We start from the raw sequence: 19,202 nt of genomic DNA, 5'->3' as shown, positions 1-19,202 counted from the left end.
TAAAACAACATACAAGAATAAAATTCTCAAATAGATAAAAAAAAAATCCAGGTGATCCAACTGAAAAGGTAAAGAGAGCAAAATACAAACTGTGTATCTGCTCATAAACCTGTTTTTCAGCTCAAGTATTTTTGTTCACACACACACACACACACACACACACACATTTGAGATATTTTACATTAATTAATGGGTACATTTTATATCAGGTGGCAAAGATAATGTGTGCTTCGAATAATAATGTTGCTATCTTACAGGAATATTTCTAAATCAGTACAGCAATAAGAGTGCAATAATGCATTATTTGAAACCTGATATAAAGTAGATTTGTGTGTGTTTTTTTTTTTTTGCTATGAATCACTCATATGAGATTATTTCAGCAAAGCTACTAGAGTTAGCATGTAGTGTGCTATGCCTGTTGTAGTCGGTGGCTAGAGGCCTTGCCTGGAAGAATTCTGGTGCGTCTGTTGATCCTGGAACCTGGAGCAGGGATGCGACTGCCTCTGCCCAGCCCTCGAGCCTTGGACATGACCGTTGTTGTCTTAGCTATAGCTGTACTGACTGTCTTTCCTGAAGGCAAAGAATAAGAGAAACGCAACCACACAAACACATGAGGAGTTAATGAGAAACGCATTGTGCGATGCTATATCCAAAGTAAACAGTATTCAAAATAATACTTTATTGAACAGCCTATTCAGAGGCAGTGTGTGCCCCATTGTGGGACTCTCTGAGGTCGCGTGGGGCAGATGGGCTCCTGTACGTTGTGGAAGCTGTGTGGGGCAGTTAGGATCTATAGGGGCTTTATGGGGCAGTGGGGGACAGCGTGGGGTTGTAAAGGTCTCATTGAGGCCAAAGGAGATGAATGATCACCTTGTGCGTGTGAGAGAGTGCTCTGCTGTACCGCTCTCCTCCGTGAGTTCTGTTTACAACCCTCAATTCCCATGAGGTGAGACTTCCAGCCCTGCACATACAAGACATGCACTGTTACACTGCTGTATGAGGAACGTGTGTGTGTGTGTGAGAGACTTTAATGCTCACTTAATACTGAAGTTATTCACTTATCATCATGGGTGTTCATGTAAATAATCTCTACCTATGGAGTTGGTTTTAGTTATGATGAGTCAGCTCTTACATATTGGAAACTCCTTACATAATATCTAGCGATGTTCTGCTATTCGTGTCATTTCAGATTGAATGTCTTTCTTGCCAAAGACCTCTTACAAGTCAAGAACAACTAATGCATTTCCTAAACCAGTGTTGTTATTGTAAATTAAAATTAAAAGCAAAACAATTTTACAAAATCATTCATTGAAAAAAATTGCTGTAAATATAAAGCTAAACAGAAATATTACAAAAAATTTAAATATAAATGACAAAACACATTAAGGTACTAAAACCTTCCAAAACTGAAAATATAAAAATAAAACCCAATTCAAAATATGAATAAATACTATAATAGTATTAAAAAATGCTAAAGTAACAGTACCCTGTGCTGATACTAGGGCTGCAAAATGATTCATCACTATTAATCGCATTCAAAATAAACGTTTATGTTTACATACTATATGTGTGTGCACTGTGCATATTTATTAAGTATATATAAATACACACACATATGTATATATTAAAAAAATATATATATATAGTATATATTTTACTTGTATAATTTATATTCTGTATAAATATAATTTATATATAAATCCAACATATTTTTCATTAATATATACATGTGTGTGTGTGTGTGTGTGTGTATTTATATATACATAATAAATATACACAGTACACACACATATAGAATGTGAACATAAGCTATTATTTTAAATGCGATTAATCGCGATTAATCGTTTTGCAGCCCTAGCTGATACTAAAGTAAAAGGAAATGTGTTGTTCATCATAATCATAAATTATGATGACATCAGTTAAGTCCATTAAAATAAATCAAAGATAACTGATATCTTTAAAGATACTGACAACTGCATCTCTTTTTATGTAATAATTTGTTCAGTGTCTAAAGTGAATTCTTTACATATTGGTAAATGTCATTCTCTTTTTCATAACAAGATTGCCCATATTTTCATTGTTTCAAAACAATGCTCACACTGTATTTCAGGGACAGTGTAACCCTCACAAAAACAGGTTTACAACAAACTGGACAACATACGAGTTTATGTGGTACATGATGTGAGACATCATTCATTTGGCACGGAAGACACGGCCAACACTGAATACTTAAAACATTGCTTGTCAGCTGGAGGTGTTACTCCATGTGACTTTTCAGAGCTGAGAGGTAAAGTGTTCTTGAGTGAACACCTTTCCAGCGTCAGTCACAGTCATGAGCTCATCTGTATGACGTGCAACAGAGAACTGAACAGAGTATAACAAGAACTGTTCAAGTTATTTATGATGGATAAATAATTTGAATTAATTTCAATAATTTTACATCTACTGTTATGGCAGACTGCATTCGTGCACCAGGTGTTTTTGTTTGTTATTTTGTTGTTCATGGCGATAAATGAGTAGCACCTATGGGTGTGTTTGTGTGTGATCTCACCTCCTCCCCTGAGGCGAAATTCTCATGGCAGAGAGGACAGTGATTACAATTACCTCCAGAAGTTGGTGCTGACAAAAGAACAAGAGAATAAATCCATCACCAGGAAACACTGTTTTTACTTTTTCCCAAACAAAAAATGTAGAAAATTCTCTACTTATAGAAATAACACAATAAATCTGCAGGTGTGAAAGGTCATTTCTAGTGACACAGTGTGAACTTCATATGGATAAACAGGTCTGATGATAGAGTGGGCAGTCTTGTCTTATTTTTAGGTATAATAAGAGTGTGGCACAAAGGGACCAAAATGAACACTTGCCAAGCACCAAATGCAAGTAAAAGCAAGTAAAAAGGTTGCAGTTACTAATCTGTGATATTATTTGGAAACTGGAAGATAATACAAATGTTTACGCCATTTATTGGACAGGAATGTTTTTTTTTTCTTAAGAAATTCATGTGGTGACATGGAATATAAAATACTCCTCTCATTAACTTGATGTGGGAACACACATGCTTTTAATATTTTCAGTCTTTATTCTTCTTATACTGTGCAACATATAATCCTAGTTTTATATGCAAGGCTGAACTACCTCCTATATTTCTGTTAAGAACTGATAAACAAGTATATGGTGCACCCAGGAACTGGGACGTATGCCAATACTTGGGCAGGCATAGAGGGAAGTAAGCAAAGCTAGTAAGCGACATTAATAAAAGACGCTTCATCTCCACCCCGGACTTCCTGTCTCTTCATTCCTGATCCAACACTGTCAAAATGGATACAGGAGGAAAATAGACAATTGTCTGAGCTAGTATCTGATGTGGCAAATGACTCAATAAGCTGCAGTGTTCATCACAAATGTGCAAGGAAAACAACAGATAAAAAATTACACTGTTGTAAGGACAAAATCCTTCCCCAGTATATGTTTCATAAAAACTACAGTTGCATGGCCAGTACAAAATATGGCCTTACATCAAATCACCTGCCAAAATGTTCATTTTGTCCCCTGGTATCACATTTGCAACACCACTGAGTGTGGTTTCTGGATGAGCATGGAATAAAAATACTGTGCAACCACAAAAAGACTCACGATTGCAAGCAGCGCTCTGAGCATGTTCAGTTAGCTTATCTCGGGTGAGAGCTTCGGAGCAGAGAGGACACTGGGTGAAATCTGCCCTCCGCTCACACTCAGTCAGCAAGTGCTCTGTCAGGCTCGCAATCTCCACCACCTAACGAACGCACAAACATGCTATATTAGCACACTTTGCAAACTGAGTTAAATGTAGTTTAACCAATATGAATTATTTTGAAATATGACAGCACATGTGCTTGGGTATGTGTGCACCTGTCTGCACTGAAGGCAGCGCTGCAGCATCGGGCAGTGTTTCCAGTAGTGCAGGTCGAGTCCATCCTCAGTAAACGACTCATCTCTCTCTCCACAGAAAATACACAGACTAGACAAAACAGCACCAGCATCAACTCTTATCTGATCTTTCATTTCTCACTCAACATGCATAAGCTTTACTAATTTTTTCCCAGCAGTACAAAAATAAACTCATTAAATGAGAGCCCATTAGCACTGCACATTATGCTATCAATTTCCAGATGTCTTGGTGAGATAATATTAGTGTATTTATAACAGCTACACAAGACTTGACTTTGCAGAGTTGGCACTGAATCAGAAATTCATCAATTGAGATTGCACTGACTGGGAGAATCACAAACTGCCCAGTTGAGGGAATCAATGAAGAAGTGTCAAGAAGTAGTCCTTACTTGTCTAAGTAGTTAGTTACAGATGGTTGGCTTCCTTTCGCATCAGCAGGAACAGACTGGTTTACCTTCTTAACACCTGCTGAAACCAAGGGAAACATAATTAACCATCACATTCTGCTCAGACTGAATTTCCTGTTTGAGGTTTGCAATGATGTTCCAGTGCTATTTTAGTATTACTTATATTATGGTATTTATTCATATTTGAATGAGCTTTTTCATTTTAAGTTTAAGTGATTTCAAAATTAACAATCATCCTGATGGTTCAATGTTAAATATATATTTTCAAGCCATTAAATTGGCCTCTCTCGGTTACCAAACAGAAACTGAGGGTTAATGTTGATGTGTAGGCTGCACAAACAGGGAAGTTTGTTGAGCTACTGGCAAATAAGATGGTAATTTGAGGAAGTGCAATGCGATGCATGCTTTAGAGAGAATAAAGAAAAAATAATGGTCTGGTTCTCACTGTTTTTATCATTTGACTAAAGTGACAAGTGAATACAAAGAAGGGCATACATACATCCAGCTAAAAGACAGATATGAAGATATACTGTATGTGACCATGGCCTAAAACTAACTTTTTGCCAGACCTGCCAATGGCCGGTGACTTAAGGAAATTTACCGGTCATAAATATTTTTTACCAGCCATGGAGAAAAAAAAAACAGCCAGTTATGACACCAAAATTTTAGATAATAGCAAAAAATCACAATCCTTGATTCCAGTTTCGATACCTGCTAAAACTACTAGCTTAACCAATAAAAATCTAATAGGCTACATTTTCACTAGTAAATAGTCAGTTGTAAAATAAGAGCAAATCAAATTACAAGCAATAGCACAAAATAGCCAACAAAGATACAAATAGAAACTGTGCATTTCAGGCAGGTCTAACAGTGATTTTCAGGTAGCCTACAGAAATGTAATAAATTATGCTAATCAAATAACACTATAGTCTTTATATCTTTTTTTAAGTTCAAAAGCAGTGAGTGATTGTTTTTTTTCCCTTTGTCCTATTTTCTTTGGTCAACATTAAAAATGCAGACAACAGCAGGATTATTGGAATTCTGTGTCTATCACTTTAACGCCGTGTCTACACCGTAGCAGCTTGAAGTTGTCAACACTGGATGCGACAAAGCGGAATTGTGTTATTTCAGAAACAGAATGGGGAATCCGTTTACTTTCGGCAATTTGTCGTGTCGCGCTGTGCCGCATCCTGTGTAGACAATATCACTGATTATAATGGATTCTATTGTCTTGTGACACATTTGTGTCCGTTTTTTCTCAGCTGTTCATGTTCACTTAAGAACCAATTACTTTACAAGGATACTAATTTTTTTACATAATTTTGTGTGATTTTGTCCGTTCAAGCGCAGGAAGGAAGCAGAGCTCAAGACGTGGCTTTCAGGCCGGGGCTTCGGATGTTTAAACTTCCCACTCAGCGCGAGTAACACGTCTCCTTTCATGTGTTCTAGCTCTTGAATATTTACATTGCAAAGGCTTAAACTTTTGTGAAGAAGCAGCACTGACCCGTTGACTGTACAGAGCGTCATTCACATTTGTTCACGTTTATGTTCTCACAACATTGCACTGTTAGAATTTATAAAAACGTTACCGGCCATCTGGCGACTGACACAGTTTCATATACTCGCCAAAGTCGAGTTTTTAACCTTTAACCTTCATAATCTTTCAACTCAACAATTTAACATGTTGAATTAAATGTTAAATTAAATGTTAACATACTGCAATTATATAGGAATTGATCTTTACTAAGAGTTCACAAAGACACAACAGCACCAACCTGATCTCATGGCAATTTTTACATATTTTATAAGGTGTCTAATTCGTATGAATTCGTAAGATTTTTGATAAATCCTGCGTATTTAACAAGTTCCCCAATTCGTATGAATTCGTACGAATGACTAGCCCCAAACCTAATCGTCACTGGGGTCTAGACAAATTGAATTCATACAAATTAGCAACCTTGTAAAATACATACAAACTGGTTGTGAGATAGTGTTGGCAGCACACACATGCACCAGTTTACACACCTGATTTGGTTGACTTCTCAGCTTTTTTCTCAGGTACTTTAGCATTGTCCTTCCCTTTCTCCTAAAACACATATTCACACCTTTAATGCATTTACGAATTCATCTATTCACACATTTGATGATCAAAAGGGCTCAATGTGTTAACAGAGATCCACTCTATAGTCATTCAGTCCAGGAGCAAATGCAGTCCAGCTAAAGAACTTTCAGGTACGAAAATGTGAAAACCAGGTGTGAAGAAGATCATTTTGTGTTAGAGCATTAAAAACAAAACAGAAGAGATAGATTAGGCCACCTCTGACCACACAACCTACACTGATCTCCTTCAGCACTGCAAGCTGCTCTTGTAAGCTTCTGATTTCCTCTTTTTCTTTCTCACCATCTTCTTTTTCTGCCCCTTTTTTTGGCTTATGAAGTAAAAAGTGAGAAAGAGAGACATTTTAAAATGAATTCTGTATCCCAACATTCTGAGCCCACGTACAAACTTTCCATGAGCTTCAATCATGAAACTTACAGCTAACAATGCTCTTCAGACCGGTTTTACCTGCATGTCAATGGTGTTTCCATCTATCTTGGCGAGTGAGTCAAAAAGATTCTTGTAGAGGATGTTTTTACGTGTACTGGTGTCATCAGGTGGCAGAAAATTCAATACTGCTTTTCCTTGAAGACGGTACATAGCCTGGACGACTCTCACAGAGAGTTCCCGCACTGAGGCAGCACTGTGCTCCAATCCACCTGCCAGAAACTAACACAACATATATCACACACAAATATATTTAATTATTAATTAATTTAATAAATATAATCAAGTGATTTTAGAATATGCAATACTGTTAAAGCTTTGGGGTCAGCTTTTGGGGTTTTTGTTTGTTTAAAAGAAATTAATACATTTATTCATAAGGATTATTTTATTCATCTAGAATCCTGAAAAAAAAATGTATCATGGCTTCTACAAAAATATTAAGCAGCACTGTTTTTAACATTGATAATAACTAAACCTATATTTTTAGTTACATTCTGTAAAACATTTGTATTATATTCACAGTATTTGCCCCTCACTTTCTCTCTTACGTTATCCATACGCAGATCCCATTCATCTGCCCCCAGGCTCTGGATCTCTCATTTTAATTACAGGAAACCCAATTGCCTCTCTGCTGTGCCCTGAAGCCCATCTCATCTCCCAGGAAACCAGCAGGCAGAAGGCATTTAGCAGTCATCCCTGCATGTAGCCTAAAGCAACCATTTCATGAGAGATCACCAATGAAAAAGACCAAACTAACAGAAAGAAGCAAATAAATATTTAAGAGGACATTTGAGGGCTGATTCACTGGTGATAACTGCACAAAAAAAAACTGTTCTGTTACTGTTCATCAAGTTGTTCCAAACCTGTATGACTTTTTACCTACACAACACAAGCATACTATAACCAGCATTTGTTAAGCTCCAAAAAAAAAAAATTTTTTTTTTTTTAAAAGTCCACAAGTGGTCCATTCGACTCCTCAAATCATACAGGTTTTAAACAACATGAGTATGTATAAATGATGAAATAATAATAGTTTTTCAGTTAACTAACCCCTTTAAAGGGGTCATATAATGCGATTAAAATTTTTCCTTTCTCTTTGGAGTGTTACAAGCTCTTGGTGCATTAAGAAGATCTGTAAAGTTGCAAAGACTAAAGTCTCAAATCCAAAGAGATATTCTTTATAAAAGTTAAGAGTCAACCACGCGTACCTAAAGCGGCTCGTTCTAACACGCCCCCACATATCTACATCACTATGTGGGAAGATTTGCATAATGCCGCCCAAATGTTCACGCAAAGAAAGAAGGCATAACTTTTATTCTCGCTGTAGTATTGTTGCTGCCGCCATGTCGTGGAGACGCTGTGCGTTTCGTTGTGAAAGTGAAACTACTTTGTTTGACCTTCCAAAAGAGGACGATATCTGCTTCGTCATGCCTAGAGCTGATCCGAGCTGGTCGCTGAGGAAATACATCAACTTCGCGCTGTGGATCGCCGGATCGGCTTTCACCGTGGATGAAGCGGAGTCCAGCCCGGGGTCGTCACATGTGGTTGCCACAAGCCAGCCGGCCTTCCAAAAGAGGACACAACTAGAAATCAGTGGTTAAGTTGTATTTACAACACTGTTCCAGAACAGTACAACCCAAATATTCAGATGTGTGCAGCGCATTTTGCGGAGGATGAGGACTGTTTCCTGTGAGAGTAGACAATGCCGGTGTCTGTTTCTATAAAGTGGGGCAGTTCCAACTTTGCAAGGACAGTCTGGCGCTTCTGACTCACAGCCTGTAAGTACGTTTTTTATATTTAAAGAATTTGCCACTGACGATTCAAATGCGAGTGTAGAGTAGCACTTGTTGTTTGTCGTTTCTCCAGACATGGTTTTATGTTTACGCAGCGCGATACGCCACGCAACGTGTAAAAACACAGTATAAGTCATTCTAATCAGTAATTATGTCCCCACTGGATGCAACAAACGCCTCGTTTGTAATGGGTTTCATTGTTTTTGTCTTGTCATGCCGGGACACAGGGCATCATAGTATGGTAAGGGGCGTAACATTTCCATCACACGCTTGAGGTATTCGGCCAATCACAACGCACTGGATAGCTGGCCAATCAGTGTACACCTCGCTTTTCAGAACGATGAGCTTTGTAAAAATCGATGCGTTTCAGAAAGGCGGGACATAGAGGAGCAACAATAATGTACATTGTGGAAAATAATGTGTTTTTTTAACCTTAAACCGAATAAACACATTGCATTACACCAAATACACAACATAATGTTCTTTTTATGTCCCCTTTAATATCCAGTCTATAAATCCCATTACAGAAATCCAAAGATATGAAAATTCTGGCCAATACAGATAAGCTGATAATTATTGTAATGTTATGGCCAATAACAATAAATAGTCAATATTACAATTTGCCACTATTTAACTAATTCGGCACTAAAGAAAAGACTAAAAACTAAAATCAATAATTTTATATTCTACAAGTGAATTTAGGTCATACAAAAACACAAATGTACAATATGAAAAGTGAACATTTATTTTGATATTTATTAAAGATTACATTTAACTGTATTGTTAAATATTTAACAATTATATCAATTATATATAATTTAAAAACTCTCTAACATTGCTTGAGAACTGATATGATACAATTACCCACCCAGCTAAAACATGTGGAGACTTCAGGCTACCTAGGTGTGGTGACCTAAACCTTCCAAGCTAACACACAAAACCAGAAGAAGCTGTTGTTTTAAAATAACAAAGCCCAGCTGGAACACAAACAAAAACCTCACCGTGCACTTTGCAGATGCTTGTGAATTTTCACAGTCTTTGTTGCAATAGTGACACAAGTTTGCATTGCAAACATACTTTAAACTGCACAGGTAGCAAAAGAAAGTATATGGTGCACCCAGGAACTGGGTAATTATTCTTAATGAAAATAAGATCCTAAGGAACTGTAATTTTAACAGCTTAACCACTTTGTACAACTAACTGCTGGAACAGAGAGAGAAAATGAGACAGTGCTTGGATGATTTTCATAAACTATGCCATGGATATGCAACTGGCTGTCAGAACAGCCCTTTTAAGAAACTAACGGTAACAGACATTACGTAGGGTCGACTACACCCTCTCTGTCATACAAAGACCACTGTGTTTCAGTCTAATGAAGCCCTCAAGAATCTTAATGATAGCTGTGCGAATTAAATTAACCTTCAGATCCCAAAAAAAAGGTTACATTTGTGATATTTTGGCCTTAAAACCCCAAATATCAAATATTTGTATGTGGTCTTAGATGCTAAAGCATAGTTTGGGTTTGTACATGCACCCAACTGCAAACATTCACCACCACAGCTGGCACCTAATGCCAGTCGGTGTGTGTGGTCTCGCAATAGTACCTAACCATTCATGTATCATATGGTCAATAAATCTAACCAGCCATTTGCATATTTGTAAGCTAATACTTTAGCTGTAGCTTAAAAAATCTTCTTTAACTTCAAGCTTGCAGCTTGACTGAGGAGAAAGCCACTGGGTTGACACCCAGTGAGATCATCTCAGAAAGAGTTGAAGTTGGGCCAGTACCCGCATGACGTTGTCGAGGGTGAAGCCAGAGTCCTTGGTGCCCAGCTGTTCTAGAAGCTTCTCCAGCAGTTCCAGTCTGCTCAGTGCCAGTCTAGTGGGTACACTGCTCTGCATGGCCCTCACAAGCTCCACAGGAACCATCTGCAGATCTCTCACCTCCCTAAATAAAGCCATTTCCTGCCAAAACAAACGTCCAAGCGAGCTTTAAACAACAGCATTCAAGTTATAAAACACAAACTTTTTCTTACGCACTTATAAATTTTCACAAATATATTGAAAAACCATATGTAAATATTTATATATAAAAAATATATTTCTGCCATTTTATTGCTGGAGGTAGGATGGCAGGTTGCTGTACATTTGGTAATAAGCATTTTTACAGCTAGTTGCTCTATTGTTATTAGTGGGCAGCATATTAACACATTTATATTAACACAGCATATTAGCACATTTTTTCACACTTTGTTATGTTGCAGCCTTCGGTTTAGTTGCTTTAAATTACGTTTTTCCCCCACATCAAGCTACACACCATACATCAAAATGACAAAGCAAAAACAGAATTGTCACAACTTTGTAAATTTATTAAAAATAAAAAACTGAAATAAGGACATGGCATAAGTATTCATACCCTTAAGTCAGTACTTAGTTGAAGCACCTATACAGCCTCAAGTATTTTTGGGTATGATGCAACAAGCTTTGATCATCATCATTTGGCAATTATCTGCCATTCTTCTCCTCGCCTCTTCACCTCTCAAGCTCTGTCAAGTTGGATGGGGGCAGACGCACATTTTCAGGATTCTCCAGAAATATTTGATTGGGTACAAGCCCAGGCTGTGGCTGGGTCACTCAAGGACATTCACAGAGTTGTCTATATAAGCTGTGGGCTTAGGGTCATTGTCCTGCTGGAAGGTGGACCGACTGCCCAGTCTGAGGTTCTTAATGCTCTGGACTGGGTTTTCATTAAGGCTATCTCAATTTTTTTGGTGCACTGAGCTTTCCTTCTTCTCTGACGAGTCCCCATTTGGCAATTATCTGCCATTCTTCTCCTCGCCTCTTCACCTCTCAAGCTCTGTCAAGTTGGATGGGGGCAGACGCACATTTTCAGGATTCTCCAGAAATATTTGATTGGGTACAAGCCCAGGCTGTGGCTGGGTCACTCAAGGACATTCACAGAGTTGTCTATATAAGCTGTGGGCTTAGGGTCATTGTCCTGCTGGAAGGTGGACCGACTGCCCAGTCTGAGGTTCTTAATGCTCTGGACTGGGTTTTCATTAAGGCTATCTCAATTTTTTTGGTGCACTGAGCTTTCCTTCTTCTCTGACGAGTCCCCCAGTTCCTGCCGCTGAAAAACAGCCCCTCAGCATGAGGCTGCTACCAGCACACTTTACTTTTGGGATGATGAAGTGCAGGTGATGAGCAGTGCCTGGTTTCCACCAAACATGATGCTTGGAATTGAGGTTCATCAGACCAGAGAATCTTGTTTCTCACAGTACGAGTGTCCTTTTTTTTTTTTGCAAATGCCAAGTAAATACTAAATAATGTGTTTTCATGTGTCTTCACTGAGGAGAGGATTGAGTCTTGCCACACTGCCATAAAGCTCAGATCACAGTGTTGCAGTGATGTTTGTCCTTCTATAGGTTTCTTCTATCTCCACATATAATCATGGAACTCAACTAGAGTGACCATCAGGTTCTTAGTCACCCCTCTAACTAAAGCCCTTCTCCATCGATTGCTCAGTTTGGCCTAGGAAGAGTCCTGGTTGTTCCAAACTTCTTCCATTAGGGTAACTGAGACTACATGCTAATGTGAACCTTCAATGCAGCAGAATTTTTCTGAACTCTTCCCAAGATGTGTGGCTTGATACAATCCTGTTTCTGAGCTCTACAGGCAGTTTTTTTGACCGCAGGACTTGGTTTTTGCTCTGATTTTATTTATGACCTTTTATTGAGAGCTGTGTGCATTTCCAAATCATACCCATTCAATTGAATATGCCACGGGTTAACTTCACACGGAGTGTAGTAACATCTACAAGCAATATGAATGCTTTTGAGCTAAATTTCAACTGTACCAGATATGCAATGGAATCAATTAAATTTGTTTATTAAATTTGCAACAATGTTAAAAAACTGTATTTTGTATGGTGTATGTAGTGTAGACTGATGTGGGAAAAAAAGTTATATAAAGCAGTGTAACATAAGGCAGCAACATAACAAAACGTGAAAAAAAGGCACTGTATGTGAACTCCACTCTCTTTGTTCTCATTGGTGATTACATCACTGCTAATTTGCAAAATGCTAAACTCTGCTTAAAGTTTGTCAAATAGTCAAGTACACCCAAATACACTGCCAAAGGCTGCTGTCACTCATGTCATGCCAAATCGACAACTCTCGTCACTGTGGACCCCCTTTTAGACACACTAATTAACTGATATGTATGTATTCGCCAAGAAAGACGGCAATGATTGGATGTGTTATTTCTAGAAGAGGGTTGAGAATGATATTTTAATTTCTTTAATCAATAATGAGTGATTATGATTTAACATAAAATTGGGTTGTATGATTTTATAATAGGGCTACTCTACAGCATTGATATCAGAGTACATCATCAAATTATTCATAAAAAGGTGTGGTCTTTGATTTACTTTTTCCACCATCCAGAAGCAAGAGTCACAAATGTCTTATTTTATTCAGTGCAAAATACAATGAAGTTTCCCCACACAATGCTGACAGAGACACAACCCGTCTATCAACAACCAAAACCAACACAAATCAATGTCTGTCAGTCAAAGAACACTCTAAAACATCAATTTCCCAGGAACCTGAAACATCCCCATCCTTATCACATATAGAGCATGATGACTGTCACAACAAGTACTTCAGCTGTTCTTTCACATGATATTTACCTGAACAACAAGTTGATCTGTCTGGGCCACATTCTCCAGCTTTTTTAATATTGTATGCATTTTAGATTTCGTATATACAATTTGCTAAAAGATTGTACACTTTGGTTGTACCACAGGTTATTAGCATGTATAAAAGAAAGTATATTTACATGCACAGTTCCAATGGAGCTACAGCAGGGTCAACTGTAGTCAGATTAACGTAAATACTGAACTATAATCTCATTATCTAGGTCTGTAAGTCTGACATCACAAAAAGAGTATGATACACAGAAAAAAAATTGTAAGAAGCACACTGAATTAACGACAGGGGACTTCTTTCCATTTTAGAGAACATTGAATTGCATAAAAATGTCAGATATGCCCTTGAATATTTTTTTAGTTTTTAATAAAATTAAATATTAAATGAGTAGCTGTCTCTGCTAAAACAGTGTTTCCCCACCACTGTGCCTGGTCACGGTAAAAGATAAGGTCTCTATTCATGTTAACAGAAAACCACAAATATTTGACAACTCCAGTTCACAATGAAGTTCACTTCACAAGGCCACCACCAGCATATATAATGCCTTCAGACATTCACTCCCAGTCATCTATGAAGATTCTCAGCAAGTCAGGTCATCTAGCATGCTAAGAATATTTTTTCTAGTCAACAGGATATGTTTTTCTGTTGCCCCAAATAGCTGCAGGAGTCACTTCATTGCCGATGTATACAGATAAAGTATTTCAAAAGTCTACTGACCTGTATGAAGGTAATAGCTAGTGTTCTCAGTCTCGGGGTTGATTCTCCGGTCCTGGAGAGCAGATTATTCCAAGTCTGTTCCACACAGTGACTGATCTCAGATTTGCCCAGCTGATGGTTGGGAATAAACTCACTCAGAATCATTCGAAGCAGATTCAGAGATGCAAGAAACACCTAAAATGCAAAAACAAATAGAGACAGTTGTTACTTTACACACTAAAATTCATATGCAAGGTTTATATTCAGTTTCTATGGTGCTTATAAACAACAACAACTTCATGTAATAATCTGTCTCTGTGTACCCATTATAAATGACCATGTAACCAAAGAAAAATATTGAATATTACATTTTGAAATTTATTCATTAACACGGCATGCCTATTTTACAACCATCTGGAACCATTTTTCCTCAGAATTTAAAGGTGCCATTACACACAGAAGCCATGTAAGAAACCACCTAAGACCTTTACAGCAACACATGGCGCAAAGTAACGCCAACTGGTCAGCTAAAGCACACAGTTAAATGCTGTGCTGTGTTAGTTTAGCTAAACAACTGTGGGAAGAGGGTCACTGGAATGTGTCCAGCAGTGGGCACATTGTTCAGACTCTCAGTACAACCATTTAAAACAGTTCAGAATGAAACTCTGAAAGGCCACAACTTTTACTGTGAGTGATTTATCTAAGGACTGACCGCACAATAAAAAAAAACAGCTGTCACATCACTTTACTTTGAGTACTTTGAGAATGCCAGAGGGCTAGAGAGTGATCTATTTACATGCAAAAAACAGCTAAACGTTCATTAATACACATTAAACTCAATGTCATGGCAAACTGTAAAAAAACCTTTAATGATCAGTAAGAGCCTGAGGTCAGTGCAAAAATTATATGAACAAAAAAAAACTACTTTTAAAACAGCCTCACATACAAAATGTACTTTATGCAACACTCACTAATTATTTATTTTAATTTAATAAAAAATTAAATATTTATTAATATATATATATATATATATATATATATCTATAATAAAAATTTTTGCCTATAACATTTATCTGTTTTGTTCATGCACATTTATAACAAACAGTTACAGATTGTGTTCCTCAAATTTTCATTTGGGTTGATTAAAGGCACAATATATGGGGAAATATAGGAATAGAAATATGGGGTGTGTGTTCACGGTTTGTGTGTGTGCACTTTGGATGGGTAAATGCAGAGCACTAATTCCGAGTATGGGTCACCATACTTGGCCACATGTCACATGTCATGTCACTTCACAATATGTAATTTTCACCGCTAGAGGGCGCGTATTCAAAATAAACAGAGGCAGAGGCGTGTGGAATCATGGGAGTTGTTGTCTTCATCCACACAGCCGATGCAAGCCGACGGAACTCGGTCAGAAATCATGTTCATGGATGAGCTAATGATTTATTAACGTAGTAGAATGAAGCAGGGTGAGGCTGAAAGCCGTCGAAGCGAAACGAGGCCGCTGAACGAGCGTGACACACGGCTCGAAAGCAGCGGAGCTTTTATTATGCCACAGTCAACCGCTTCTGCTCTTTCCGGTTGTGCGTATGTGTGGGGGGGGGGGAAAGCAGCGCTGTTTTATCATACTAGATACATTTGAAAGTTCTGTTATAATGCTACTCTGTGCAGTCGTCACCGGTCTATTAAAACGCACAACATATTAAAGTGTCTTTGGTGTTTCCATATTTTCTACAAAACAAAACGGGAAATCGAGGGGTTATGACGTCATTAGCAGGCGACACAATGACACTATGGAAACTGTCCGTGTCACTAATTAAAATTGCTTATTTCTCTGGATTTAAACATTCTTTGAAATATTTAGGATAATGTAAGTACACAAGTCAGCAAATTATATATCACTGTTCTAGTGGTTTTTGGATATTTTAATTTTTAAAAAAATCTTACATATTGTGCCTTTAATGTCAAGAATATTTCATACATGTCACTACAGGGAGTAAAGAAAACAAATACTGTATGATAAATTTATCAACAAGGAAAAATGTTTTAAATACTTTCTTTAGTAGATGGTTTGTATCTCTTTTTGTATGTCCCTTATATCAGAAACGGTCAGACTGTCAGTTTTAAAATTAAATTTAAACAATTTAATATTACAGTTTCCAGTAAAGTTACTCTCTAAAACCAATTCATTCTCTAATTTAGTGATTTTGAGTGCTAATTTTGGCCATGATTAATAGAAGTCACTATTAAAATGATGATAGTTTGTAACATCATAAACTACAAGAAATATCCGTTTGTTTTTCAGGCAGGTCCAGGTAATGTGTGTGAAAGTTCTACAAAAAAAAATGCAGTCGATGTCTCTATTAAAAAAAGAAATTGGCCTTTTTAACTGTAAGGAACTCTCATTTCTACAGCCATACTGAGCATTACGATTCACCCAAATCTCCTGTTCATTTTTCTACAGTTTGTCCGTCTCCTCCCCCTCATATCCGCTCTTAGCAGAAAATCCGTTCTATCACTGTTTCCCTCAAACCTGAGGCTAAGTTCGTCCTTGGGAGAGATAAGCTAAGCTTTATACTATATTTGTTGCTGTATCACTTCTACAGATACTAGACAGAACACGACACATGCTAAACAGTCACAACTATCAGTCGAGCTGATGGTGCCATTCTGTCTTTAGCCTGAAACCAAACTGAAAAGATGGGAACATGAGAGAAATTAGAAAGAGAGTGTCAGAGTAAGAAAGAGAGTAGGAGAGGCCGAGAAACAAAAGAAGGGGGTGATAAAATCAGAGAAAAAGACTGGGCAAAATAAAGATAGAGTAGGAGTTCTCGTACAGATGACACTTTATCTGTGAGAGCTTTCTTGCAGAGGAACACAGCTGCTCTCGTCATGCTCCGCAGTTCTGCTTTTGGGGTTCCAGGTGGAACCTCCATCAGTTTCTTGTAGACTGCCAGCAAAGCATCCTCCCTGTAGGACCACGTCTTGGAATAGGCCCCTGCCACCTTAGAGAGACAGACCGAGAAAGAGAAAGTGAGGATCACATTCCAGAAACAGCACACAAACAGAATACACCAGCTGACCATTTGACCTTTGTCATGTAGAGTTTGCCTAGTGCTGTGAGACAGTAAACAACAGACATTACAGCGAACTGTTAAATACTTAAAGGGATAATTCACCCAAAAACTTCAATTCTGCTATATTTAACTTAAAGGAGACATATTATGCCCCTTTTTACAATATGTAAAACAAGTCTTTGGTGTCCCTAGAATGTGTCTGTGAAGTTTCAGCTCAAAATACTCCACAGATCATTTATTATATAATTTTGAAAATGGCTATTTTATTTATAACACGCTGTTTTTCGGGCCTGTCTCTTTAAATGCAAATTAGCTGCTGCTCCCCACCCCCTTTTCCAGAATAGAGCTGCGTCATTACAGCTCGAACCTGTTAAAAACATCTGTTTTGGTTCTGATTATCATGTTTATCGTGCTGAAATCATGCATTTTAAACCATATGAGTTTAAACTTCATATATACGGTTTTCTGAGTGCATACGGACAGAAAGCAGCTGTCACAGCATGTGAGTACTAAACTAAGTTCTCATTCACACACAAGTTTACGTTAAAAACACACATGAGTTACAAAAAACAGTCGGTTATGTCTGTGAAGGTAAATAGCTGGGAAATAAATGGCTTGTTTTTTTTAGATCTGTGTGGCAGCAGCAATATACAGTAAATAAATCAATAAATCCACTGCTCTGTAGTCTCCTCTGAGGCTGGGACTCTAAATAGTGTTCTGTGTCGTCTGTGCAGCCAATGACAGAACAGTTAGCATGTTTTGCTCAAACTTTCGCCATGGGATTAGAGCTGGTACACCGTTGTCGCTTGTTAACAATAACGGCACCGTGGGTGTAAACTTACAGATTCAGGGGCAGTAATATTATAATGAGATCCCTCTGCCACGCCACCAAGGGAGCGAAATCAGACGCGCTCGTTTTCTCAGGTGCTTGCAGAAAAAGGCTTACCAAAACAAAGTTACTGAGTTAATCTTTTTCACGTTTCCTTGGTTGGTAGATGCACCGGGGACCTGATTATAGCACTTAAAACCTGGAAAAGTCAGATTTTCATGATATGTCACCTTTAACTTCATGTTATTCCAAACCAACTAGACTTTTTCGAATTTTTTTGAACTTGTGAATCAGATATGTATGATTTGCAAACAAATAATTTAGACCTGGTTTGTAAATACTCTGATAAAATCAACTAACTGGAGGCTGTAAATGTTGGGTGTCTCACCAGACTGTCTCCATAGATGTCGATGGGCAGACTGGCCTCTCTCTGAGCTTTCTCTGTGAGCGGTTCTGGTTGTCCCGAGGCCCCAGGGCTACGTGGGGTGGTTGTATCTGTCATAGGGGACATCTCATTAAGCTCACTGACTGGCTGATCACTCGACCTCTTTCTAAGTGCTGGTAAAGGCCTCTCATCATAAGCAAGGGAAATGATCTGTGAAAACACACACACATACTCATGATGATTCCATGACTCCAAACATTTTTAAAGAATTCAGATATACAGTGTTTATAACCGTGTTTAAAAACAGAATTAAATGCCAAGAATAACTAATATGTGAACATCATTTTTGCACTTTCTGTCACAAGCAGAAATAGAAATACTTGTATAAAAAAAGTGTAAATATAAAATATAAATATATAGAAATTAAGAAATATAAAAAAGGGTTTATTTTATACTGGAAGGACGGATCCACCTGCCATCCTATAATTTTCAATCACTATCTGTGTTCTCATCTTACATGTTATTTCAATGCTGATTAACAGAATGACCTGCAGAAAAATTAAAATGAAAGCTCCACTAAGAAAAGTCATCTGACAGTCAAATAACCCCTTGATAATTATATTATTAAATATACCCACTTTAAAAAATGATACATTTTTTAGGATTCTTAGATGCATAGAAAGTTCACAACAAAAGCATTTATTTGAAAAGGAAGTCTTCTGTATTATTAGAAATGCCTTTACTGCCACTTTTCTTAACAAAACAATTAGTTGCTTTCAAATAAATATAAATATATATATATATATATATATATAAATATATATATAT

General features: G+C 37.5%; 1 protein-coding gene across 4 annotated transcripts in view; it reads right to left on the bottom strand.

Annotated features, from left to right (window-relative positions):
• Window positions 1–19,202, bottom strand: part of cep104 (centrosomal protein 104) — a 38,201-nt gene that overhangs the window by 1,997 nt on the left and 17,002 nt on the right. Inside the window, exons 10-22 of one of the 4 annotated variants that reach the window (XM_016238458.1) lie at window positions 18,378–18,584; window positions 16,921–17,088; window positions 14,102–14,275; window positions 10,464–10,643; window positions 6,904–7,104; window positions 6,674–6,766; window positions 6,363–6,423; window positions 4,320–4,398; window positions 3,892–4,000; window positions 3,637–3,775; window positions 2,552–2,619; window positions 871–961; window positions 445–570 (exon numbers count right to left, since the gene is read on the bottom strand). In XM_016238458.1, coding sequence (XP_016093944.1) covers window positions 445–570; window positions 871–961; window positions 2,552–2,619; window positions 3,637–3,775; window positions 3,892–4,000; window positions 4,320–4,398; window positions 6,363–6,423; window positions 6,674–6,766; window positions 6,904–7,104; window positions 10,464–10,643; window positions 14,102–14,275; window positions 16,921–17,088; window positions 18,378–18,584 — 1,696 coding nt within the window. Of the gene's footprint in view, window positions 1–152; window positions 571–870; window positions 962–2,551; window positions 2,620–3,636; window positions 3,776–3,891; window positions 4,001–4,319; window positions 4,399–6,362; window positions 6,424–6,673; window positions 6,767–6,903; window positions 7,105–10,463; window positions 10,644–14,101; window positions 14,276–16,920; window positions 17,089–18,377; window positions 18,585–19,202 lie in introns of those variants that run through there. The other 3 variants (XM_016238455.1, XM_016238457.1, XM_016238456.1) reach the window with 3 other exon arrangements.

Source organism: Sinocyclocheilus grahami, unplaced genomic scaffold (genome assembly GCF_001515645.1).
Source record: "Sinocyclocheilus grahami isolate Dianchi unplaced genomic scaffold, SAMN03320097.WGS_v1.1 scaffold539.1, whole genome shotgun sequence".
Lineage (NCBI taxonomy): Eukaryota > Metazoa > Chordata > Actinopteri > Cypriniformes > Cyprinidae > Sinocyclocheilus > Sinocyclocheilus grahami.
This window is presented reverse-complemented; position numbering and strand designations above follow the sequence as displayed.